Source organism: Tauraco erythrolophus, chromosome 8 (assembly GCF_009769465.1).
Source record: "Tauraco erythrolophus isolate bTauEry1 chromosome 8, bTauEry1.pri, whole genome shotgun sequence".
NCBI lineage: Eukaryota > Metazoa > Chordata > Aves > Musophagiformes > Musophagidae > Tauraco > Tauraco erythrolophus.
Window position 1 is genome coordinate 35697440 of NC_141472.1, and position 25951 is coordinate 35723390.

The 25951-nt window shown below is 38.0% G+C and overlaps 1 protein-coding gene across 1 annotated transcript in view; it reads right to left on the reverse strand.

Annotated features, from left to right (window-relative positions):
* DPP10 (dipeptidyl peptidase like 10) overlaps positions 1-25951 on the reverse strand; it is a 435193-nt gene that overhangs the window by 12229 nt on the left and 397013 nt on the right. Inside the window, exons 11-19 of the mRNA XM_086616020.1 lie at positions 24898-25021; positions 22704-22742; positions 21251-21358; positions 16737-16828; positions 15166-15213; positions 14329-14450; positions 10421-10468; positions 8253-8351; positions 8075-8144 (exon numbers count right to left, since the gene is read on the reverse strand). Coding sequence (XP_086472146.1) covers positions 8075-8144; positions 8253-8351; positions 10421-10468; positions 14329-14450; positions 15166-15213; positions 16737-16828; positions 21251-21358; positions 22704-22742; positions 24898-25021 — 750 coding nt within the window. The remainder of the gene's footprint in view (positions 1-8074; positions 8145-8252; positions 8352-10420; positions 10469-14328; positions 14451-15165; positions 15214-16736; positions 16829-21250; positions 21359-22703; positions 22743-24897; positions 25022-25951) is intronic.

Below are 25951 nucleotides of genomic sequence, written 5' to 3' on the forward strand. Positions count from 1 at the left end.
AATTCAGTTGTGATTACACTAACTGCTAACAATGCAGAGCAATGAATTTGAAATATTGTCATGTAGGCTCTGCAGAAAACACATGATTCAGAAGTATATTATCATTATTATTTAGAATAAGAGCAAGAGCAGAACAATTCTCTCAATTTCTGCTTATTGTACAGGGCAAAGTTTTTGGAAATACTGTACATTGACACAGATGCTTTCACAGAGCTTTTACCACTACTTCCAATAGTAGCAGCATCACACCAGTTATAATTACTTTTTTTAAAGTTCTTCCAACTTTCCACAATAAGATAGTATCTCAGAAATACCCTTGTTTGGCTTTCCAACAGTTTAATGCACACCACACAAGTGAAAACATCATGAGTCAGCCTGCTTCCCTCCCACCTAATACAAGAAAAAAACCAAATACAGTGTTTGCATTTGTTTTACACATTATATATCTAGGTTATATCCACATGTATACACACACACACATATGTTATATATCTAGACGCTTGGGAATAGGGGAAGAACGGTTACATTTGTAAGCCTTTCTCTACACCAGAAAGTGCTTAAAACCAAAAAGGGTTTTAAATGAAAGATGACATCCTCAGATAATTTAGTCTATTAAGAAAAGAACAGACAGAACCTCAGCAAGATTCTCAATGGGCGAGAACTGAGAGTGATGTTTTCCCAAGCTCCTTCTCTGGAGGGCATAGCTGGGCTACTTTTAGGCTCAGACTTTAAACACTATACATCTTCCACTCCTGCATGACGGGTTGTTTGACGTATTGCTTTTGGAAGCAATTTTCCAGTGGCTAATTTATTTCAAGAATGTCCATATAAGTAGCCTTTGACAGGCATTTAAAGCCATTTCCATTGAGGTACATGTCAAAATTCCCATTAGCATCAAAAGGTCTCTTTACTCTTCAGCTGCTACTATAAAATGATACTGATTATCTGAGGTGTACTTCTGTCCTCCACAGAGAGACAGCATATATTCTATGCACCATTTAGACTCCACTTTTAACCTTTTAAATGGGGCTTCTGCAAGATATTAATCCTTTATGCAAGTTTGAACATCACCCTCAGGGCTCTGTAACAAAGCAAGTTTGTTACTGTGGTGAAATAATAGATGCACAGCCTGGTTTGTGAAGTTTGTCCTGAGATTACAGCTGTCTCAAAGGTCAGTTTTTGTTTTATCCTCGTCACTACCTTCCAGCCTAATTATAATTAACTACTGTTCAGTAGTACTCTATTCATAGATTTATTTCTTGACCCCACTAGTAAGCCTGGAAGAAAGTCCGTGCCATTTATACTTGGGTGCAATACAAATGCAGAAGTCTTCCCGCCTGCCTATGGATCGTCTTAAGGGAAACATGGACCAGCCAATGCACTACAACAAAATCGAAGCTGGCACCAAAAGGGCTATGCAAAGCTACAGGCTCTTTAAAATCTCTCAAGGCTTCCTTACGGAGCATCATCTCCAGAGGCAAACAACAAGAGCAGAATTATTTAAATGAAGACTATGCCTAATTCTTCCTGATTCGTTTATTTTTTCCTTGCAAGTGACAGCACTTATATTGTCCTTTTTTTATTTTTGCTCCTGACTTTCAAGGTTCAGAGCTGCCGAGTGCGTGTCTTTGACAGTGGCTACACTCAGATTATGAGTCCACCGTGACAGCGCAACTGCTGACGACTTGGGCATACTGCTGAAGTTCACCATTGAGATACCATTTAAACAGACAGAAGCCATCAATAATATACCAGCATCATTGACCTTAGTGGGTAATTTGTATGCTTCTGGCAAGGCAGTCACATACATCTCAGACTGATGTCTGGAAAACCAGCAGCTCATCGTAAGTTCATATATTGCTGAAAAGAGAAGAATCTGTTCTTTCAGATTCTATAACCAAAAGCTTAAACTAAAGTCTCTGTTCATGACTTGAGTTACAGCCTACAGGGAATAATATTGTGTTACCAGAGAGGCTGTTGCTGCTGTACTCTGAGCAATACTCCTCTGCCGCTCTGCTATCATGACTGCAGCAAAACTTGTTCCAGGTTTTGCACCATTTAAAAACTAAGTGGCAAGATTTTATATAGGAATTTTAGCAAGCTATAAGGCTGACCAAGCGGGGAGGGAGGGGGAGATAATTTTAAAAGATACATGGCAAATAACTGCTATTATCACTACTTAATTTCCAGTACATCTCTTTCTATTTCTGCAAAATAGCGGATTCGATGCAGCATAAGGAAAAGGTAACTTGACAGCAAATAAGTGAGAAAGACTACAGCTCAGAGGATAAAATCTATGCAAAGAAATATCACTGAGAAAAGTCATCTTTCGCTTATGGTGAAACTGAGTGGGAAAAGAAGATCATTTTGCAAAACTGATGTAACAGGAAAATCCACTTCATTTTCAGATTTCATGGGCATCTCTTTCACAAGCATCAGCTTTCAAGGAGATCCATCATTACTGGTCAAAAATCAGGGCACCTGAATAGCCTCAAACATCAAGGACAAAAAAATCCCAAATGTTTTCTCTCTGTGCATATACCCTGTTTAGATATAGCAGACTGCAACTAAAACCAGATATTGTGTTTACAACTCCTCCCTGCAGATATGGCCAAACAAATTAAAACATACCACGAGAAGCAATTCCATTACTAGGGTAGAATCATGCGATAGACAGGACTGAAGTAGACAGCATAGGACAGAAAATAAAATTGTAATTCTAAAAATATCTTTCTGAACCCTTGAGGCTGAAGACTTTAAAAATACAATTTTGAGAACAAGAGATGTAACACTGTCCTGTGTCATAAGAAACGGGAGGTGAAGTTTTAAATCTCCTCTTGTCTTTTTCTAAGGAAGATTAAATGAGAATTTTATTCAGAGTAAGATATGTTCTGCTGTGGGGGAAGTGGGGGTAGGGGAGGCTGAAAGAGGATGGATCTTCGCTCAAAGACTCCCAAGCCTTTCGTGGGGACAAGACCAAAGACAAAGAGAGTGAGCAGATCCATCACTGCCCATAGCACCAGGACCACTACTGCAAATGAAACACCTGGAGTGAGCGTTCAGCCTATCCCTCTTCTAGCCTAAGCTAAACAAATTCTCCCTGTAGGCCTTGAGAAATGTTACAAAGTTCAAAGAATGGGGAAGAAAAATCTAGAAGAGCAGAAAATAAAAGATTCTCCATCAAATACTTCGATGTAACAGAAACACAACAGAGCAGTGAAATACTGCCGTGCTCGGCAGCGGCAGGATGAATACAGGCATCAAATGGATGGCTTGCAAAGCAATCAGTGACTTCACATGACTTAGGGATCCCCAGAAAAGTAAGCTTTGCAGCTGTTTTATGGAGAAAGAACTGGTCAAACAAAAGGCCTTCAGAGATGTCCCCCTTGCAAGCATACTGCAATCAAAGTAGTGGAATCCACCACATATTTTTACACTTCAGCAGGTAGCCAAGCATTGTTCCTTCACTTGCAACAGCTGCCCGTTAAAATGAGTAATATCCTTTACAACAAACGAAAGCTAAGCAAGACAGCTATTAACAGGCAGTGTTACCGTACCTCAGATCCTGAGTATTTCCCAATGCATGCATTACGCCTCTCTACGTTTCTCCTACTCTTTTAATGAGTCATTCCTGAAGTTGTAAAAAAATCTACACTTTCAATCCTACTGTCCTATCTTGCTATCAATCCAGAGAGTGTATTAACTCGACTCATAAACAGGTTTGATTGCCGGTGCAAGGCCTAAAACTTTCATCATTTCAATAACAGGTGAAGTGATTCCCTTTTAATACCAAAATATAAGAAAACAAGTAAACAAATAAACAAACAGAAACCTCTTGGAGACAATATACTGTTACTTCGGAGAATACCCATTGTTTTTTTTTTTCCCCTCAAAGATCAGAACAAACTCTCCACTGATTCAGTTTTACAATATCCAATTACATATTGGACAATTTTAAATGGCGTTAAATAATAAATGCTGACATTTAAGATACATTATCTACAGATTTTGAAGGAATGAGGTTAATTATGTTCAAGAAAAAAATAAAGAATGATTATCACCTCTCATTTTATTACCCAGATTAAATGCCAGAGTCTTTACTTAATCATTTCCTGTGTGTTACCAAGGAGTGTATCTTCCAACTTTTTTAATGAGTAAGGTGAACCATAATGAGCAAAAAATCAAGGATCCAAAATTTAAACTTTGATCTTAATTATATAGAAAAGACATGATAATCACTCTTTCAGGCAATTACTGTACACCTCTCTAATCTATAGCAACACTGTATGATATCAGAAGGAAACTGAGTGTGAAATGTATTAGTGGTTTAGGAGAACAAATGGAAGAAAGGAGAGTGTTATAATCTATTTAGCATTTTATGGCCTGTGCATCACAATTCCGGAAAGAAAAACAGGACTCATGTAGAAACCAGTTATGTCGGCTAGTGCTATCTGTTCCATAGTCCAGATGGACATAAATTCTAACACAGCAATACAATAATCCTCTCTTTGAGCACTGCAGCATGCTTTGCAACTGCTAACGGATGAATCTTCACAAAATCCTTATGATGATGGTTACAGGATATTCAGGGCTTGGTCCTACAAGTAGCCTACATGTAGCTTGTGTCTACATGGAGCTGTACTGAGTTCACAGCCAAGTTTCACACCAGGACTAGAATCCACTGGTACAGGCTCCCTTCCAGGATTCAGCCTTAACACTCAGACATCTGAGTGCCATGTGGTGAAAGTTCAAATTTACCTGAAGGCATCTTTGCATGAATACAGGAGACTTATGATAGTCATGCACCTTTGAAATGGCTACTAGCTTTCAGTGATTTGAAAAAAAATTACCAAATAATACCAAACTTTCTCTCCTTTATCTATTTCCAAATTCTGTTATCATAATTATAAACCTATCAATCCAGAGAGAAACATTAACACCACACAGAAGTAGTAGCTGCTGACGAAAAACTTCCAGTAAAATTATGAATCTCAGCCATCAAAAACCCACTTTATTCTGAGCCAGCAAAACCAGCCACTGGCACAAAAATTCTGCAGACACAGACGAGACCACACAGACAAACCATATCCTGGCAAAATGTAAGACACAGGGAAGATGAATCTTCACCAGGGGCTTGGAGAAACTCTGAAGCAATGACTGCAGCCAAACAGCCAGTCAGAGCCTGGCAGATCTTATATGTTTACCCTCCAGCTTAGGGGACAAAGCCTATATGCGCTTAGAAGCTTATATACACTTAACTAGGCATTTAATTTGGACTGCAGAGACATATTAGGTGAATTTCAGGTTTAAACTCACATTTTCTTTTCCTCATGTTCCTTTCCTCCCTCAATTTTTCTTAAGTCCTTGTCAAATTGCAGTGCCACTGAGATGAAGAGCAAAAGCCACTTCATACCTCCTAATACTCCACTTTGCCACATCTATTTCTCTTCATATAAGTGTATGTTGCCTGGATCGAGATGTTATATAGAATCTCCTTTCCAAAAAACGGATATACAATTAAACAAACATTCTTACGAAGGACATTGGTAAGCATTCTTTCTCAAACTTTCAATAGCTGGAATAAAATAATAATTTTTAAATAATGATAATTTTATCATGGCTGAGAACGTAAGCAAGAAAGCAGGTGCAGCTGAACAATATGAAAGGCAGTGCTTGTTATCAGCCACTAATACAATTCTTGTCTAACACTTCCAGCAGTAGGAACAGAGTGCTTCTCAATCAGTCCCAACAGTACCACTCTGGGACCCATGAAAGTCAAATATCTGGGAAATGATACCAGATACACAACTAATCAGTGTTTCCTGTAAAAGCTACATATTCTTCTTGGACCTGAATACTACTTTTTTTTTTTTTTTTTTTGAAAGTAGTACTTCTGATATTGAAATAAACTTTACGATGTCAATTTGGAGTTGTTGGGTCAACAAATTACCCTCCGCACACACAAAGAATTGCAACTGTTCTTTCTCAAGAGCTAGGCAGAATTTATTAGGCTCAAAAGGCTCAAATAATCACGCCACAAGGGAACCTCCCATAACTTCAGTGACAGTTTTCAGCTTTATGTCTCACTTGGGGACATCTTTAACTCAAAAAGGGATTGCTGGCAACCTTAGCTTAAAGTCTGTAAAAAGCTGCTGAAGAAATATAACTTCTTTCTTTTGTAGGGAAGGGGGAACACAAAACATGCAACATAACATTACACGAGCTAGGACAGATTTGAAATTTTCAGTTTCATACTTTCATTAGGTTATAGGGTTTTCTAAAAGTAACTCCTGTTGCAGCTAACATTGAGAATTCAGTATTTGCAAAGGTAAGGATTTGACTCAAAAGAAGCAAAGTCTCCATATCATAAACGTAGATACCGCAATCTGTATTCATAAGTGGATGAATTTTCTTTTTATCCCACATGCACATAATAAAAAAATAAAACATATTCATACATTATGACTTGGTCACATTATTCACACACTGGGTACTGACAACTTTGGTAAGTTTAAATTCAGACCTTACCTCAAAACTGTTCGCAGTTATTTCAACTCTTGATATCTAAAGACATTTCATAATAGTACTTCCTTAGCTTTTTTTTTCCTTTTACTGTCATTTTTGGCCTTGGCCTTCTCCAGGTTTCTCATCTTTCCCTCCTGTCTTCTCTAGGTTCTACACGAGTATATAACCTCCTATTCTACCACACCTGTGTATGGCAGATTATGTATTTACTAGGATACTTAAAAAGGAAAGCGTTACACTGCTAACACCTTAGTGTTTCCTTACTCTCAGAAAAAAAAATAAGCACAAGTGTTGGCAATTCCCTGCAATGCTGCTGGTGTCAATTCACAGAGTCAGTTTGCCTTTGGCACACTCCAAAGAGCTGCTTAAAATATAATCATGCTTCAAGATCATGTTAGCAAATACTGCAAAGATAAAATAATCCATGTGTCCTGCGCCTCTACAAGAGAAGAAAAATGTGTTCGGGAGGCACTTAAAGCAGAGAGCCTCCACAACTGCAGATAAATACCTCTGAAAAACCTGCATTTTAAACACAAACTGGACTTTGAAATAAGCAGTTTCATGCCTCTCTGTTCTATTAGCTAAGATTTGATCTGAGGAATTTAGGATCACTCAGCAGCTCAAGCTTGTAAATTTGACCTCACATACAGCAGTAAGGATCTCTGCGGTCACTAAGGGGAGATTCACTCCAGGTGATGCAGCTCAGCTAATGTGGTGTTTTCATGAATTTAGCAGTGCACTCCTACACCTGTGTTAGCGAAATTCACATCAATTCCTTCCAAACGAGACTGGAAGATCTGTAGGTACAGGAAAGCCCTCTACACCCATGGCAGATCTGATGCTGAGCTCAGGTGGAGAGCAATGAATGATGCCCTGAGCTGGCCAACACCAGTTTTCCTAGGTAGGCTGTAGGTATACTCGTGACTCTGTTCTCTTCTATACATTCTGTAGGCATGCAACTTAAAGGCTGACTGTCTCTGAAAGAAACACACACACTATTTCTTTTTAAAAGAACAGGTTGCCAGGGAGTACCTCCTTCCTCCCACAGAGGCTTTCTACAAACATCAACAAACTTTGGATCATGCCTATAATGCCTTCAGCCACTGATGCTCAAAAATATTTTTTTTTCCTTCCAGTATTCCTAAAAGCAGTTTTGCTTTATGCATCTTAAGTGAGCCCCTCTTAGAAGCTCTACCCATTTCTATCAAGGATGAAAAGGAGCATGTACTCTGAATGAGATCCTCTGTGGGTAGGGATCAGTATGGGTCCAGGAAAGACTGCAGAACTACTCACAGCTACACCATCAGAAGGGCCAGTTCCTCACGTACATAAAAGTACAATGAAGCAGCGCTAGGTTTGACAAGTTCAAAAAACCCCAAGGCAGCACCTGTAACAAAACCTTCCTGAAAACAAGCCTTTTGATTTATCAACTCAAGTCCATGAGGTAATTTTCTTACACAAGGTAAAAAAACATTTTCAAATTATAGAGTTAAATGTTTTCTATGAAGTACTTTTTTATTCTTTTGAGTGATTCTACACAGATACTTACATTATTAATAGAAGGGCATACTGGTTTCGATCCGTGAAATCCTTTGGCAGTGACAACTGTAAAGGGAGTTCTTTTAAGAAAAGAGCAAAACATTAAAGGCTGGTAGTTACACAGATGAAAAATAGTAACATTGTAAGAAAGCTTTTCGTTTGGTAAAATAACATTTTGCCAAATTTACCGTAATCCTCAATGTGAAGCATTTTAATTTCAGTCCTGGAATTCTTTGTCTTAAAAACAGCTTCTTTCAACACAGCATTATTTTCCAGAATATAAAACTCTGTAGAAAACAGGAAGAAAACGCAAATTGAAAGGTATGGAGAATCATCACAACAGAGATAAAACAAGATTCAAAAGAAAAAAAAGGGAAAAATTTGCAATGATAAATCTGTAAATGAATTCCTTCTGTAACTACTTTTTTATAATGCAACTGCTTTGCAATTCAGGAACTGAGCAATCAGCTTAATTCAAAACATATACATCTACTCCCTTTTCTGGCTTCAGTAGGCTTTGTTTTCGTTAAGCACTAACAGTGAAACCGCTGACAAACAACATGAATACAGTATCCCTGACAAATACTAACAGCAGCTGTTACAAGGAAAGGTTAGTCTGCTGGGCAGCATCCTAAGCCTCAAGCAGGCATCCTTTTCAAGCTATATATTTGAAGTCAATATTTAGCCAGCACAGCTCTACTTATCACTGCATGTCCTTCCCTGTCTTCTGCACTTCAACCAAGAGCAAGACTTCAGTTTGGTTCAAAGCTGCTGATAGATTTGAAGCAATCCTTTTGCAGATGAAAGAATGATTTTTTAGTTCTGTTTTTTTTTTCTTCCTTTCTTTTTTACTCAAAACACCAATCTTGCTTCCAAAATGTAGATTTTTTTTTTTTTAATTAAACAATAAACTTTCCACTTATGGCCAAAACTGATAATCTGAGGAGAATGTTTGTTCTGGGCAGTCAACCAAAATAGTATAATTATAGTCTGAGGATGAAATAATTGAAGTAATCCTTAATCATTCTTTTATGAATTGAAGAGGATAATCTAATCTTGCACTGAAACATTAATGGTAAATTCTCTCTCTTATTATTTGGTTTCTTGTTGTTACAACAAACAACATCCCGCTATCCTGACTTGCTTTGTTTTCCTCTACGATGCTGTATGTAAATCTCTTTTGCAAGAATTCACTATCAACAGTATTTTAGATACAACTAATAAAGAGCAAAAGTCTACCTTCACAGAACTGAGTAGCTCTACAGAAGTCAATGAATTTACTTTGAGCAGTAGCTACCCCTTGTCGAGTTGGATAAAACTCCCTCCCCTTGGCGTGCTACAGCACTGAGCTTTGCAAATACTAACAGTGACATTCAAAAAAAAAAAAAATTAACACTTCATAGTGTGATACTATTGATCAGTATGCTACTTCAAACATGCAAGATTAGGTCAGATTATGGCTGAATAGTGGCTTGCCCATGACAAAGGGGATGCAGACAGCTAAAGGACTTTTGGATTCTGGAAAAAATTCTGAGGATAATCTAATGAATGAAATGAGGATATATGAGGATTGGTTTAGTGTTTTTGAATGGAAAGATGTCTTCTTTCCTCTAATCCACACCTTCATGCTATGTGGACCCACAGTGGAGTTGTAGGTAGCAGAGTTGTTACCTCTACTGCACCAGAGAAGTACTTAAATTAAGGAAAATTCTGCTGCTGAAGGACAGTCTTCCATTACAAAACACCTCAAGCATCCAGGAAACAGCAACAGATTTGGTGGCAGTATAGAGAAAGCAATGAGTAAAACGTGAAAATTAGAGGTATTGAATACCCTCCTAAAAAGGCTTTATTCTTGGATTTGCCATCATAGAAAACATCAGTGGAGCTGCTCTGATTTGAGAAATGTAACAGCAGAACTAAGTTCATCGTATGTGGGTCAGATTTTATGATCAATTGTCCAAGGACTGTACCTTACTTCAAGATAATTGGATTGTAACTTTAAAACCATCTCTAAAAATACTGAAGGTGTATCATAATGGCAGCATAATTTGCATAGAAAGTGAAATGGATGAAGACCAACCTGCCATCTAATTAACTCAAGTGTAAATAGAAGATAAATGATATGCACTTAGAATAAAACATATCTGAAAAGCCTAGAAAAGTTTTACTCATTTGATTAACTTCTTTCCTTATCATTTGCAGATGTGAATGTTGCTAAAAGGTAATTAATAGGACTTTATGTGAATGAGACATCTATTAGTTTTGATTTACTTGTAACTGCCTTTCTCCTCCCCCACACTCCCCAAAACAATCAAGGACGATAATAAAATATACCTATTCCATAAAGAATACTCACTTGCAGTATTACTTGTACTGTGCACGCTAACAACTGGAACGCCTGGCCCTGTTTTGAGGAGAGAAGAAAAACAGAGGAAGTACAGAGCTGTTAGTACTCAGTATTTCAGTCAATAACAAAGAATGCGAACACCAGTGACCACGTAGGTCAGATCCTGGAAAGCCCCATACACATGCTTCCCTTCAAACACAGCAGTAACTCCACTGGTGTCCCTTGGGAAGAACACAGGCTAGGCTATGGTACCAGCCAAGCGTGGAGACTGCCTGCTGCCTGTTCTTAGGACCTGCACCTAGAAGGAGCTTTTTTTTTTAATCTCCATGTTTTAGCTAGAAGTGAAGAATAAAAAAATTACAGAGGCACTTAATGGCAGTGCCTAAAATACAGCAGTTTGACATTTAGAAACAGTAACTTTAGGTTGACTGGGAAGTGAATTAATGATAATATTCACTTATATTTTCTATGGAAAAGGTACAGAGGTGGTGAAAAATTATCACATATTTCACTTATCTGTTTAAGAAGCTCCTTCGCTACGTCAGCTCTGGAAGACCAAGAGCATCACAGTCAAATCTAGGTGTAACGTAATCTAATCTTATTTCATGGTAATGTCAGATACTATATTTTTACTGTACTTGCCACTGAGAAACTAAAAGCACCAAGAATAATTCTCCACATTAGTAAGTACTGTGCAAATGTACAAAATGGTATGTGAAACTGGGGTGACCAAACATTCAGGATACTCAGGAGTATAGCTGAGATTGCTGGCCCTGCTCTGAGGACTCCCACTAGTGTAAACTTGCAAAAGAAAATGTTGCATCCCCACCCCCAACACAGAATTCGTGCACGAGAAAACTTAGTTTTATCTCGGTGAGACAAGAGTCTGAATTACATGCAGGCAGTCACTATTGGGCTAAGAAGGGTGATGTAGAAAAGCTGAAGTCCCTGAGGACCCCATGGCAGACGAAGGCACAGGCCCTCTGAAATCAGGAGTTCAGACTCCTCTTTTTTTTTTTGAAAAAAAAAAGATTCCCTTTGAGAACAGTTCCGAAACAGAGCTTAATTTATGTGTTTTGAGTCATCCTGAGGAGGTTGTCTCTCTTAATTAATTATGGCATGAGCCTAGGGAATCTTAAATACCTGAAACAAATAGCGTGATGCCATTCACAGCCTCTGACAGCTTCCACTGAAGACTTTTATCAATTTCATTCTCTGCCTCAAGGGAGACTATTGACAAAAATCTTACAGGTAGATTGCTGACAAATCAAAGCTTTCTGCCTTAGCTCTTCAAAAGATAATTTCTTCAGCTGTCTCTTCCTCTTTGTTTTGTTTTGCTTTTCCAGCTCTTTTTACTTCTTCTGAATTTGTCGTTTTGCTTTAAATTCTGATTTAAGAAAGACAGTTTTTGGAGGTGAAAGCATTGTCATTTTCCAGGCCAGCTCTATTTGCTGCACTAAAAGATGGAAGGATGATGACAGGTTTTGAAAAAAAGGAGATTACAGTAGATTAGAAAGCCAATCAGAAGAGAGAAAGACAGACTTGTGTTACAGGCATTGTGTTACGGCACATCAGAGCACTTGGGTTTTCCATTGACCTCCTATGTAACACTAAATCCACAACATATTTCCTGCTGTATAAAATGGGAAGAACAATTACTCCCTTTGTGAAGTACCTTATTTGAGTGGAGAGATTAACATCTGTTGGTGTTTAGGAAGTGCTGAAGGAAAAATCCACAAGCAGTGTAGAAGTAAGTGTGAAGGACGTGCTTGCCAAAACTGAGAGGCTGTAGAGCCAGTCCTCCATCTACCAGGCTAGAAATAACTCCTCACTCGGGAGAGTCTCTAGAGATGGACACAGGTGGTATACTGAGACAGATGAGGCTGAGGGTAGCTAAGAAGGAAAAACTATCCTAATAAAGGTGCTCACGGGTAAACAGCAGGTGGAAGAATTGAAACTTGTATAGCTCAAACCAGTCTAGAGTCCCCCAAGGATTTTTCTGGGCAAATTGCTTTTGTAACAATTCAGTCAGGCTTTTTTTTTTTGTTGGAAAACGAGTGTGTATGCACGTAGGTGTGGTGTCATCTGTCTCCTTGAAGCAGTTTACCTCATACTCTTACAAGCAACTCCCCGCAGGAGAGTTTTAATACCTGTTCTATGGTGATGTTGCCATCAACTTTGATACTGTCAAGCATCCACCCCACCACAGGCATTTTGCACAACTGTGGCAGTACAGGGGGGCCACGCTGCTGCCGTAATTGTCAAGCTCTGACGATACACCAGAGAAGACCTCTGAATAACCCCAAGTTGACAACTATACATTAATGTTAGAGGTAGGAAAACTTAATGACGGTGTTTTATCATCCCTGCCCAACACCTGCAGCTTAGGGCAGTCTACTGGTTGCAACTCAGTGGAGTGTAGGTTTAATCCTGGGAGGATGATCTACAGTCTAACCAGCTCAAATAGAGAACTGCCATCCCCAAAGCCACTGAAAGTCACGAGCTTGTGACCAATTTCATGTGCATTCTCCTACTGGCATCCACATTTTTATATCAAAGGAACACGTTACAAATTACAGGCTGAATATACTTCGCTAACGTAATAACAAGAAGCTATGTTTTTGGGCTCGAGCACATTGCTGATTCGGGGAAAAAAAAACTTCCCAATTTACCAGCCCTCCCTCTTGCAGGAATCTGAGACTTTCCCCATAGGGACTTTGTCAAGCACAAGGGAAAACTGCTTAAACCACGAGGAGCTCATTACTAGTGCAGTCTTCACTCAGATAAGGGCCTCAGGATTAGCTCCGTAACTTCTGGTGCAGCTTTAACTGTGTATAAACCATACAGTTGGTGCGTTTTTTTTTTCTAATCAGCTATGTATTATAGATGCACTTCCACAAAAAAAACCCCACCCAACCTTATTTTAGCCAATATATATTCATAGTTTGTTTGAATAGATTCAATTCTCAAGCTGGCATATATTTTATTTTTGTGAAAAAAACCCCGTACAGTTGCAAAAGAAACAGGAAAAAAATGCCTGCAAATAGAATGGGCTATTCACGTGTATTTCAGACGGATTGTGTTCTGCTCTTTTCAATCTGATGCTAGTTGAGCAAAAACACTGGGAAAATGTTTTCTGTAAAATACTGCAAGTTTCAAGGTCAACAGGTCTATCTATACACTTCATTATTGATTGTTTCATGCTTTTCTGAACCTGTTTTTATAATCTTATTTATTTATCAGTGTTTATTTCCCGGGTGTAGGTTATAAATTTCTCAGTATGGGATGGTTCTAGTTTTCCAGTTATATCAGCTCTGAACCCAATTGGTGCCATTCAGTGCTACTGGAATGCAGCTGACAATAAAAACCTAAAAGTTATTTATCGCAATTGCATTGACAAAGAGGATCTGTCTATATGGATTAAACCAAACCTGTTTTTTGGTAGATACATACATACATACATATATATAAATGTGGGTGAGAGTGTATAGATACACTGCACGCATACATGTATACGCACATAGAGACACAGAGTTACAGAAGGCAGGCTCTCATTTTTTAATAGGTATAGTTGCACAAGATCAATCCCAATACATAATATAATGAAGCTGTTATGAAACACAGTACCATCACGATAAATTCCATGGTTTTTGGTGAAGGATTTTTATTTAGAGTAAATTTAAAAGTCAATGTCCTTTACTAGGACTGAAGGGCTAGGATTGGAGCACCTTTCTGATATCACTTGTTACTTAGCTTTTACCCAGAACATCTTTACTTAAAAGTCTTGCAATAAGCTCTGAACTTTAAGTAATTCTCTACTGAGCTAAATGTTACACTCGAGCCTAATGCACTTCCCAAGGGAATACATAAATTCAGAAGCAAACGCAGTACTATTACACGCTGCGCATTTGACTTACCTTTACAGTGCAGTAAAAAATGCCTATTCATGGGGCTAAACTTTGCACTGAAGTATGTGCACTGGTCTTTCAAGAAGTTACATGAGAGACACTGACGATTCAATGATCCCACTGTTGATACACTGGGGAAAAATTGATCAGAAACATTTGCCATTGGACGAAAATACAATAAACCAGGAATTAGTTCATCAGAGTGATAAAGTTTGTTTCAGTCCCTAAACTTGCCAAAATTGTCTTATTTTGTGCCTGAGGTAAACTGTTTTCAGATGACTCAGTGGATTCCTGTTCTGTAAACTGGGCAATGTGGACAGGATCCAAAACCTGCCCAAAGCAGGACTGGGGTTCCAATAACTAGCAGTGCTGCAGGGAAACAATGCTAGTAGGACACCATAAAAAGCCTCGATAACTTCAGATTTAAGCACTGAGGTTTGTGTAAGGAGGAGATGCTTTGCTCACACACTTTAAATTGCATTATTAGACCCCACAAATCTTATTTTCATTTAGAAAAGTTTCACTACTTTTAAAAATACAGTCATATTACATGCTTGCATTTAGGTTTAGCTTTTTAGATGCTTATAAAGGACAAGTGAAGACGTAAGTGGTAAAAATATTTTGTGTTAAAATACTTTATTTTTTTCTTAAAAAAAGTGAAACATCATCATCATTTTTAGTTTTGAAAAACTGTGATTCTTTCCTTGTTAGCTCAAGTGTTCTAATTTTTACACAATATAAATGATTTCCCAAGCCCTAAGGCAGCAATTAAGCTTATAGAAGGTCATCATAGCACTTATGGCTTGGGATGAAGAAGCTGTTAACACAGCCTTGTGTATTTCTTACCTATGTAGCTGTCTTCCTCTTGGAGATTCTTCAGTGCTTAAGAAATAACTGTGCCCAAAAGACGAACAAAGTTAAACACAGTTTGGTAAACTGTCTGATTTGGGAGGTGTTTAAAAGAGTGAGAGACATCATAAATAACATTTTTTTAAAATTAAAAATTCCCAAATATACATGAAGATCAAATACTCACATATAAACCTAAGCTCCAAGATTAAACTTAGTCTCAGTATACAAAGTAGTTATTTCAGATGCTATATGATCTCATATTAAAACAGTGATGAACACAGTATTTCATGATATCTGTTTCATTCTTGTAATGTCCAGCAGGTCCCATAGCAACCAGGACCCCTTTCTGCATATTACAAATACAGAAGAGAAAGTTTCTCCTTCGCTCCAAGAGTTTGCAATATAAATCCAAGGAGTAGAAAAAGGTCACAATGAAATTATATCATAAAATACAATAGGCGTTATGATACCCAAAAGCCTTTCTGAGCTGTAGAACGATTTTTCTTCTATCCAGAGACAGAAGCCAGCACCCTAGGCAATGGTTTACAGACAAGGTTGCGTGGTGGAAAGAGGCTTAGTAGAGCTGCTGCAAGAATATCTATGCAAGTTCTTGGTGTGTCCTGGATGAGATCCCCACAAAGTTTCTGCTTGAGAGGCAGAAAGTGGGTAAGGAAGTCCTCTCAGGTGGCCAAGACAACCCACATGTAGTCTGCCACCTCTGCAGGTGAGTGCATCCATACCTCATTTTTTCATATGAACATTGGAGAAGTATCAAGAAATTCTCTGGAAGCACTGGCCACAAAGGGTGCTTCTCCAGTAACACTGGAGATGACAGCATTGTTGCAGCCTCAAGAAGGTGCTTGCTGAAATATCATTTATTTTAAAGAATATCAGAATCAGACACAACTATTTATTTTTTGCTGTGTGCAGATGAACACTGAAGACTAACCAAGACCCACTAGAGCCATTGGATGTTTTTCGTCAGTTCTTTACTGCTCTTAAAATGGTCAAGTATGTGCTGCATTTCCTGCCCAGTATAGTGCTAAGATGGGCTTTGGGAAGATTTCTCTCTGAGTGGTCTGAGTGAAAATCAGGGGTCTGGATAATCACTCTATATCATTTGAATTTATGAGGTTGAATCAGATCCCCAAACAAAGTCCAGAGATCTCATGCAGTAACCAAGCAAGCATAAAACCCCAAAGATTCGGGGATTTTGTCAAGTACTAAAAATTCACTATGATTTCTTTTCTGGAATCCAGGAAAGGGCCATCAAAATGCTATTACTGCTGTATTGTGTGTTGATTTCTTTTATTTAAAAAATACAGTCAGTTAACTGGTGTCACGGTGTGCTCCTTTTCCCTTTGCATAAAACAGCACACTAATATACTGGCAGATAAATTTTCTTACAACTGGATTTTATGTACTCAGGAGTGTAAAATTTATGGTAATGCTCAAAAATGAAAGAAATATTGTTACTTAATTTTAGATACACTCTTTCCAGTTAAATGGATTCTACCTTAATAACTCAGATATTTCCATAAACAGACAAACAGAACAGTGCTTACATCTTTTGAGTATTTTCATCATATGCCAGGATTTTGATAACTTCCCAGTTTCCTGATGTCAGGTGTCTCACACTGATTTGTTCACTTTTAGCCTGGAGAGAGATGGAAAATATTAACTTTCACCTTGTTACATTTTTCTTTGCCTAGCAGGATTGTCTGCACATCATAACTGATTACAGCTTTTTAAACTTTAATGTGCAACATAACATCTATAAATCACAAACCTCACATTTTGACAGGCCTGAACTTCTAAGTATCCTTTCCCTCCCACGCATAAACTTTTCAAAGTCATTAAAATAATCTCAGTTTCACAGTTTTTCTTTCAGTCGCCCATATGCCAACAGACAGCAGAAGTCTTGCACTTCAAGCTGAGGATCTTGTCATACACCTATTTTGTTTCTCTTAGTGTTTCTTTTCCTTTACAGTGCCATAGCAGGGGAATCTGACTCTGACCTCTGTAACCAAGTGTGCTCACCAAGCTTTCATGTTTATCATGTGCTTACACTGAGCCAAGATTACTGCAAAGATGCTTTGCCAAGACGGGACATCAATATCACATTCATCTGAGGAGGCAGGCAAACGTCTACAAGAAGCGCACCACAGAAACTCAGACACAGAAATTCACAGGATCTAAATCTAGTTAAAGTCCCTGCTCCACCATGCACTCTGGAGAAGCCTCTCTTTATCCGGGATCTATAAAGGGAGTCTAAGAGAAGATCCAAATTTTGGCAACTGAACCAAATGCTTACAAGTCGGGGAGCACCCTTTGCTCCCTCCCATAAATTGTTTCTATCCCAGTGTTAGTCTAGAAAAATAACTGCTACAAGGGGAAATTCAAAACCTCTCCTGAAGAATGTGATGCCAGATTTCTCAGCTGCTGCACCAGGAATTGAATCAGGAAACACCAGGATGCAATGCCTATCCACCTTCAGGTAAAAGCAAACTCTTTGTCTGGCAGTTGCAGCAGGCTCCTCATGACACACAGATTAAAAACAACGAAACCTGAAGAGTGAGAAGCTCATTTGAGAGCGCTTCCTAGTGCAAAAGGTAAAATTGTGGCTTAGGCCACTGAAGATTAAAACTTCAACGCTCACTATAACACAGCATGAACATACTTAAAGTGTTTTTTCTATACTAGGGTTATGATGCTTGGCATGGACGTAAAAACTCTTATTTTTCAAATTCAAGACAAATTTTGCAAAGAAAAGAGGTGATACATTAGCTTGTATTTCAGCTTTAGTGGGTGAAACTGAGCAGCAAGATTTACAAAGGAGGTGAGATGGAGGATCTAATGGTGCTTTCTGGCCTCACGCCCTGTGAATCCAAAGCACCAGTCCATTCCTAATCACAGTGGCCTCAGTGTTTATGTGGCCTACAAAAAGTCATAAAGGTTGGGTTTTTTTTAATCCCTATATTTCTGAACTGTACCCTGTAAACTCTGAGCTCTACATCAACAGCAGCAATAACTACAAAGCAGAAAATGCTCAAGAACATCTATGAGACATGTCCGGAATCGGCAAGGCAGAAGTAAGCCCCTTAGAACTGATCTGTCTTCTAACAGATCCACAAGGAAAGAATGATGTAGTAACTCTATGACAAGTCTGGCAAGTACCAACTGAAATCAGGATGTTGTGCTAGGTGCTGTACACATGTTTATGATGAGGGTTCCCTCATTCAGGAAAGTTCTGATACTCATTGCTGTCTCCAGGAATATTTAAAATACAATTTAGTGATTTATTAGAAGTGACTATTTCTCCTCTAGAGACAGAGAAGCTGCGACTATTGAAAGAGATATTTAAATATTGAGATCACAGAATCTAACAAGAAACAGCAATAAAAAGCCCAGCCAAGCGTTAATAAACATGGTTATTTTTCAAGGTTACAGCCATAATACATAATTTATGAAGCTTGCAGGAAGTTCTTGCCTTGATCCATTAAAGTTACTTTATCGTTCTTATTTTGTGGTTGGAAAAAAGACTTTCTAGAGCTGCAAAACCCCATGTAAGAAATTTCTGGACACATAACACATGATTCAATCCCATTTTGAGATTAGTTTCTTTTAAATATTTCATCAGTTACTAAAAGCATTTGAAAACAATAAAGTGCACACCAGCCCACTACATTCCTACAGTAAATAATATATGATAGTAACCTTTTAAACAGTGACCTCCCCTTGTGAGAAGATTTAATTAGATGCTTCTACTAACTCACTTTGATTATCTTATTGACACATGCTTTTCTGAATTACACTCAAAGAAACGCAGCCCAAGACCATCATTGGTCAGTACTTGCACTGAAGATTGACAAACAAACCTCAGGGATTAATGACTCTAAAGCAAGCCATTAAAATCTGCTTCTTTGTCACTGTACGTTCATTTTGGTTCTGTGTTTTAACTTTCCTGCACGTGGAGGCTGATTTCTGCTACTGAGCTGATACCTACATAGAGAAGTAACAAGAATCTGAGCGCCAAATTCCAACGTTAACCGAGCTCCATCATGAAAAAAATGTGATCGTCTGGGTACCAGAGACCTGCTGACTGCTTTAAATTCTGCAGGGCACTTGTTATGCCACTGTAGCTCTCACAAGGTGTGACAAACATCTGATGTGACAAAAGACTTTATGTGCAACGGTTAATATAATTTTTATGCCTCCATGTTTGCTTTAGAAATAATGGACAATCAGATTAATGCACTGTGTAAAACACATCATATAAACGCATTTCCTGTCCTTTATTGCTCTGTATCAGCCCCATTACCACGCAGAATGTTGGTTATTGATGAATAATGGTTCATACATGGGATATCACCTTTCCTCTTCTTTTCAGGAGCAGCTATATACTTAAAGCTAAATTTGTCATTGGTGACACCATTCAGACTTGTTTATTCATGGTGACGGTGGTCAAAATAGAAGTATATTTGAAGCTATGCAGCACCCAGGGCTCAAATTCTGCCTAAAAGGGATAAAATACTGAACTCTTAATCATAAACTTGACTTTAAACATTATTCTGGTGAGATTAAAACATGTATTTAAGAATAGGTATATTTATTTATATTAATATATTATTAATTATATATTATAATTATATATTAATTATATAATTATATTAATATATTAATTATATATTATATATTTTTATATATTTAATTATCTTATTGAATAGCAGTGGGCTCAATCTTTTGCTTAAATATTTTCCTGAATTAAGATCAGATTTCCTGGGGTCCTTAGTAGTGAAAAATGTCAGAGCCTACAGGTTTAAGGCAAATTTAATTTCATCTGTAACATCCTTGGGAACGTTGCAAGTTAATTTTCAGATCTACATCACTATTATTTCATGTATTTTAAAGATACTTATTCATATTGGGAAAGAAACTGAAAGAAGACTTGACTGACTAAACAGTTTTGTTCTGGTGTGAAGATTTGTGTGGTTACTATATTAATACACCTTTACCAGATTGTCATCTGAGTTACTGTTTTCTTTAGAAGACAGAATTTAACACGGTTTTGATCTCTTTTTTCTTCTCGGGTTCTTTCTTGATATATTTACTCTAGTGAATGAGTATCTTGCTCTTGCTTCTTCAGGTTAAATTTTCATTAAAGTTCTTTTGCTCTTTTTCTGTCTGCAGTACACTGTGAACATATTTCAGACTTAATAATGTTCATACCAGAACACCGTCATAAAGAAAGATAATAGAGTTCCCTGGTGCCAAGTCTGCTATTTTGATGTTTTGGGTACCTTGATAATCCCTCCCATGTCATATGGCTCTGCTAAAGTATCTGGATTAATGCTCTGCTGATTTAAATAGATGCCTTGGAGTGTTCCGTTCCAGGGCATAATTTCCTTTATTAGTTCATTACAACTTCATACTGGTGACCTTCAAAGTCACAGTGCAAATTTATCTTCTCTCAGATTCTTCTTTGGAAAAAGCAACGACTCTGGGAAATGGGAGCCAATGGAAAATGTTGCAAAGGGTAATAAAAGAATCCCAATTTTCACAAAATTTTAAGTTTTGGGTATTGTGTCCCTTTATCGTTTTATGTAAGACCAGAATTCTGAAAATTCTGAATTGACATTTAAAATTATACTTATGCATATATAGTGTATACAAAGAGCTTAAAATGGGCGTTTCCGCAGGTCTCTTGCTTTTTTTTTGTGGCTATAAGACATTATTATTGATAGAAAGATCAATAATATAAGAAAACATCTCTGCTTGTCTATAGAAGTACAAAGAAAACATGAAATCTTCCAGAGATAGTACTTTGGAAGTACCTTTCATTTACAGACCTTACATGACACCACAGCAGAGGTCCAAGCAAAGAGAGAGCGCTCCACTTATTCCATAAGAAAGCTACAAATATGTCCCTCTGCAGCGAGTGAAAACCTGGACAGGACAAATGGCCATGACACAGGCGTTCAGACTCTACTGAAGCGTAAGCCTTTGCTTGGGTCACGTCCTCAGTAAAAGTCCTAGATGACCACTAGGATATTAGAAATAGCCTGAACGAAAACCTTACCTGAACAATAAACATGGCTATGTGGTGAAATTCGCCCCGGCCTCCCTGCTTTACTGGGACAGTCATGAAGAACTTATTGCCGTCCTTGGAGAACACTGGTTCTTCGTTCTATAAATGTAAGACACTTAGTTTGTCACGTTTTCCATTAAACTTCTTAACAAAACACTAGCTTAGGTTTTTTGTTTCCTTGGTTTTGGTAGCTGCTAGGCTTATAAGACAATTGAAGAAAAAATACTTAGATTTTAAATATAATCTGCTAAGATTAACAAAAACATGGTGGCTAATGCTAAATGTAGTTCATGCCAGTAGTTACCATTGTGCAATCTTGTCCTAAAGCATGGGTTACAGCCCTTGAAAAACTCTCCCTCTCAATGAAAGGTCTGGCATTCTCATCCGTAATGCAGCGGGACTTTCCAGAATACATTCCTTTAGAGACATACAATTCATGACAGAGATAAGTCCTGCTAGTGATGAGGAGAACAAATGTTTCCATGGCCTGGACTCAGTGAAACATTACTAAATATATGATTAACACTCACTGTTTTTTATAAAGTTGTATGGAAGAAATAAGTACATTGAAGTGATATTCTGAATCACGGTCTTGCCATAAATTGTAGCCTGATGTCTTACCATCTCTCCATGTCTAACTTTACACAGAAACATTAAAGGAAAATGGTTTGCTATAAAAGCATAGTTTTTTTTAAATGATTTCTCATTTGCACATTGCAAAATGAAGCCTGAAATGTATTTTAAATAGAACGTGTTTCATCCATTTATTGGGCAGCTCTTCTGAAGCTACGAAAATGGAATAATTTGCTGACATATTAGTCGAACATATCGTTCTGGGTATGAATTTAGAAACATTATTCTTATGTATTCCAATTACAGCCCGTATGACCTCTAATCTTTGAACTCCTTTGGGTTTAATTTGGTGAGGTTATTTTTTAATCAGAAAAAAAACAGCACGGTATATAAGACATGCTTGGAATGGGACTTGTCTCATCTATCTTCAACCATTCAAGAATTAGGATGTTTAAAGATGACCATTAATCAGCTGGTCATCTAAATGCTTGTTTAACTGAATACAGAGAGATCGGAAACTGAATGGAATATTGCCTCCGAAACTCAGACAAGTGTCTTGTTTCGGAGGGCTGAATTGCTCGCTGGAACTGCGTTATCTCTTTCCACCACTGACATGGTCAGCTAGATAGCAAAATATCCTCTGTGTGATGCTAAGTGACAGGACTCCCACTACCAGAGAAAGCAAGCTGCCGTCTGAAAGTTTACACAGGCACTGCTACAATCCTCAGCTGTTAAATTAATTTAGGATACTAGAAAGTATTCAGTTTTAAAAGGAATGGATTTAATAGCTTATAAGATAACATATAATTAAATAAAAATGACAATGAAGCAATTACACATTATACACACAGAAATAGCATTTGTACTATACCTGTTTAGGAAGCCACAGGTCTGACTGCATTTCATATTTCTAAAAAAGAAAAATTGCTTTTATGGAATAGCTATAGATCAAAAATATTTCCCACATTCAGCAAAAGGTCTCTAGCTATTTCGTTGTTTTTTTTTTTTTTTTCCTATTGTGTTAAAATCTTCACATCTCTTCATTGGCACTTACATTGAAACAAACTATAATTTAATTACAAAGTCAGCTGCTTTATTCGGAGTTTTTGGTAGAACACCACAGGGGACCTAAGAATGCCTTTTTCAGTCCTTTCTGATTAGCTATCAAGAAGCTTTACACAGGCAGTTCTATTTGTTTTTTACCTCTGGGCATCATCTGACAACTGGATATTTTAGGTCCTTCATCAACACTGGGCAAACAGCCAGCATCAAACTCCAAGTGTGAGACCTTTTCAAATCACAATCCCTTGCGTTAACGGGTTGTAGTGTGGCATTAGTGAAGAGAAAAAAAATAAATGCAAATGACTGTTTTTTATTGGTCACACTCATATTTCACATCATGCCTTTTAAAAAAATACACCCCAAATACCATGCACACATGCTGGAAAAAAATATAGAATATAAGTCAACTGTTGTAAATCGTCACAGTCACAATGAAGTCATGAAAATTTATTAGCCATAGAAGCAGCTGTACATATATGGCCTGAAAAATTAAAAACCTGTAGCTACAACAGCAGCTGGTTTTATACAGTACTTTTTGGAATTGAGAACATGTGCAAAATGCTTAAAAAAAAAAAAAAAAGGTTTACAGTCAAAATCAAATGGTGCGATACAATGGTAAACCCTCACAATATGGCCTTTCCTCATCCATTACTGAATTCAAGGGCATCACCTTATCCCAGTGGATGCAGAGTAGGAACCACAGCCAGGGTTACAAGCATGAGCCTGGTCTGAGCTGCACTCACTATGGCGACACTGCATCGCTATCCTTCCTCATCCATCTAAAAATGTTCTGTGCTGCACTTCAATTCTCCTGGAGTGGGACTTCTCAATCTCTTTCTCTGTTATATTATGTCCTGGATTACAGCTCCCTGGATACCTACTTCAGACAAGTCCAATTGACCTTGGAGCACATAAGGGTTTCTGTTCAGAAGCGACTGCTCATAGTGGTTCATGACCGACTTTCTTAACTAATAAAAGGGCACAAGGCTTGCAGGAACCAGGTAAAAAAGCAACCCAGTCAACAAATCTCCATGTTCACAATCTTTATCCATAGTCTGGGGACTTATTTGCAACTTCTGAGTTAGGAAAAGCAACCTGCACTATGTAGCAAAAGAAGCAGACAAGCTCGGAAGTAATCCCTAACACTTTAGTGGGACTGACTTCAGTAGCAGACACTGATGGGAGCCTTTTGACTCAGAGGCCAAACTTAGACCTACATTAATCACTCACAACCATTTAAGTGCCAAATTATATCCTCTGCTTTGGAGCATCTGTTGGGACCGATACCAGCATGTATAGAAAATATTTATACTTATAGCTGGTTCTGGGAAGAGACGGTGACTCAGAATGGAAAGTGGCCAACCCCATTCAAGATGTCAGATTGACTGTGAAAATGGAGAGATGTGATGCAGGAGTGTCAGAAGTCAAAGTCTGGGTCAAGGGGATGGGATGCGGCTGGATTCAAACAGAAAAATGTAATTCAGCTTGGCTTTGACTCAAAATGAAATATTCCTGTTGCCTTTTGATTTGATTTTTTTTTTTTTGTAAGTTATTTAATTCTGCTATTGAAATTGCAGGAATTATCAGAATTTTACACTTTTTCCTTAAACGTATGTAAGCTGTGAGAGATAGAAAGATCTGAAATGAAACTGTAGGGGGAGAGAGAAGAAACCAGGCAGCTGAAAATATCTGACGGAAGACAAGCTTGTCACTGCGCTAACTATATCCAAAGTACATGATGTACAGCAACTGCAGTTTCCACTGAAGTTAATGAATGAACAAAGCTTAGTAATTCTGAAAATGTCACTCAAACTTGCTAATTGCATAAAATCATTTCACCAGATTTGGAATTTTCTCACATCTATTTCCTCCCTGTTGACTAATTACATTCAGCTTGCAACCACTGCATTTGCAAACTGATTTCTGAAAATCTTTTTCTGAATATGAAAACAAAATGCAGGAAGAAACCTTGAAAAGAGAGCTTAGGGAAGAATCTGACTTACCCTGCTGCAAGCCCCAGTTGTGGTTTCACAAACCGTAAGGATGGAGATATTCTGAGGTCTGTTTAACCATCTCACCACAGCCTTGGTGTTGCTCACCCATTTCACCATGGTGATGTAATATTCCCTAAGGAAACATTTGAAAACACAATGGCCAGATCATTCCTATTTCAGATTAGACTTTTTTTTTTAAAAAAAATATATACAGCTCATCGAATGCTGGATTTGTACTGTATGACAGTATCAGTACTAAGGGATGGAGAAAATAACCCCAAATGCTGTGTTCCTACAAGTGGAAGGCTCAGTCCCAGTTAGCTTTTCCCCTGGGAAATTTGTACTCCGTTAGCACCTCCTTCTCAGCCATTTGTAATATACAAACTTTTAGTGACTGTGAAACATATACTTGAGAAACATGTCTGTGAATCCGCATGGACCGTGCACTTGTTGGCCAGCTTAAAAACAAACATTCCAACACAAGTCAGTATTTTCCTATACCAAATACCTTCAGAAAACACACATTTTTGCAAAAGAATCCAGCCCTACTGCCAAACAACAACAAAAAAAGGTCTGTAAGTCTTTAATATTAGAGTGCACTTTAAAACACCACTAATAAATATTTTATAATGAGACTTCTGCATACAAGGGAAGTCACACTATCAGTGCGTGCCAGCTTCTGCTTTAACAAACAGCTCATAATATTGGACAAACTGTCTGAGCCTCAATGACCCCAGCTGAGCAAGGGAGGCTTCCCAGGCACAGATCCACGGTATGGAGCAGCTGCCTCCCTTCTTCCAAAATCCTGTGAGGCTGTCAGAGTAGGGGTGTTGCAGAGGAAGACCTGTTGCAGCTTGTCATCCCAGCCAGGCCATTTGCTTCACTTTTCTACTGGTGGCAGCTGGCAGCTTTCACAGTCCAGCTGAGTTATGTGCAACGTGGAGTGAACATGTCTGGAAACTCAGCCCCCCCTTTAAAACAAGGGTCTTAGTTTGCATATAATTAGGTTTTTAATCTAATACTGATGGAGTTCTCATTACTCTTTGACAACATATATTTAATT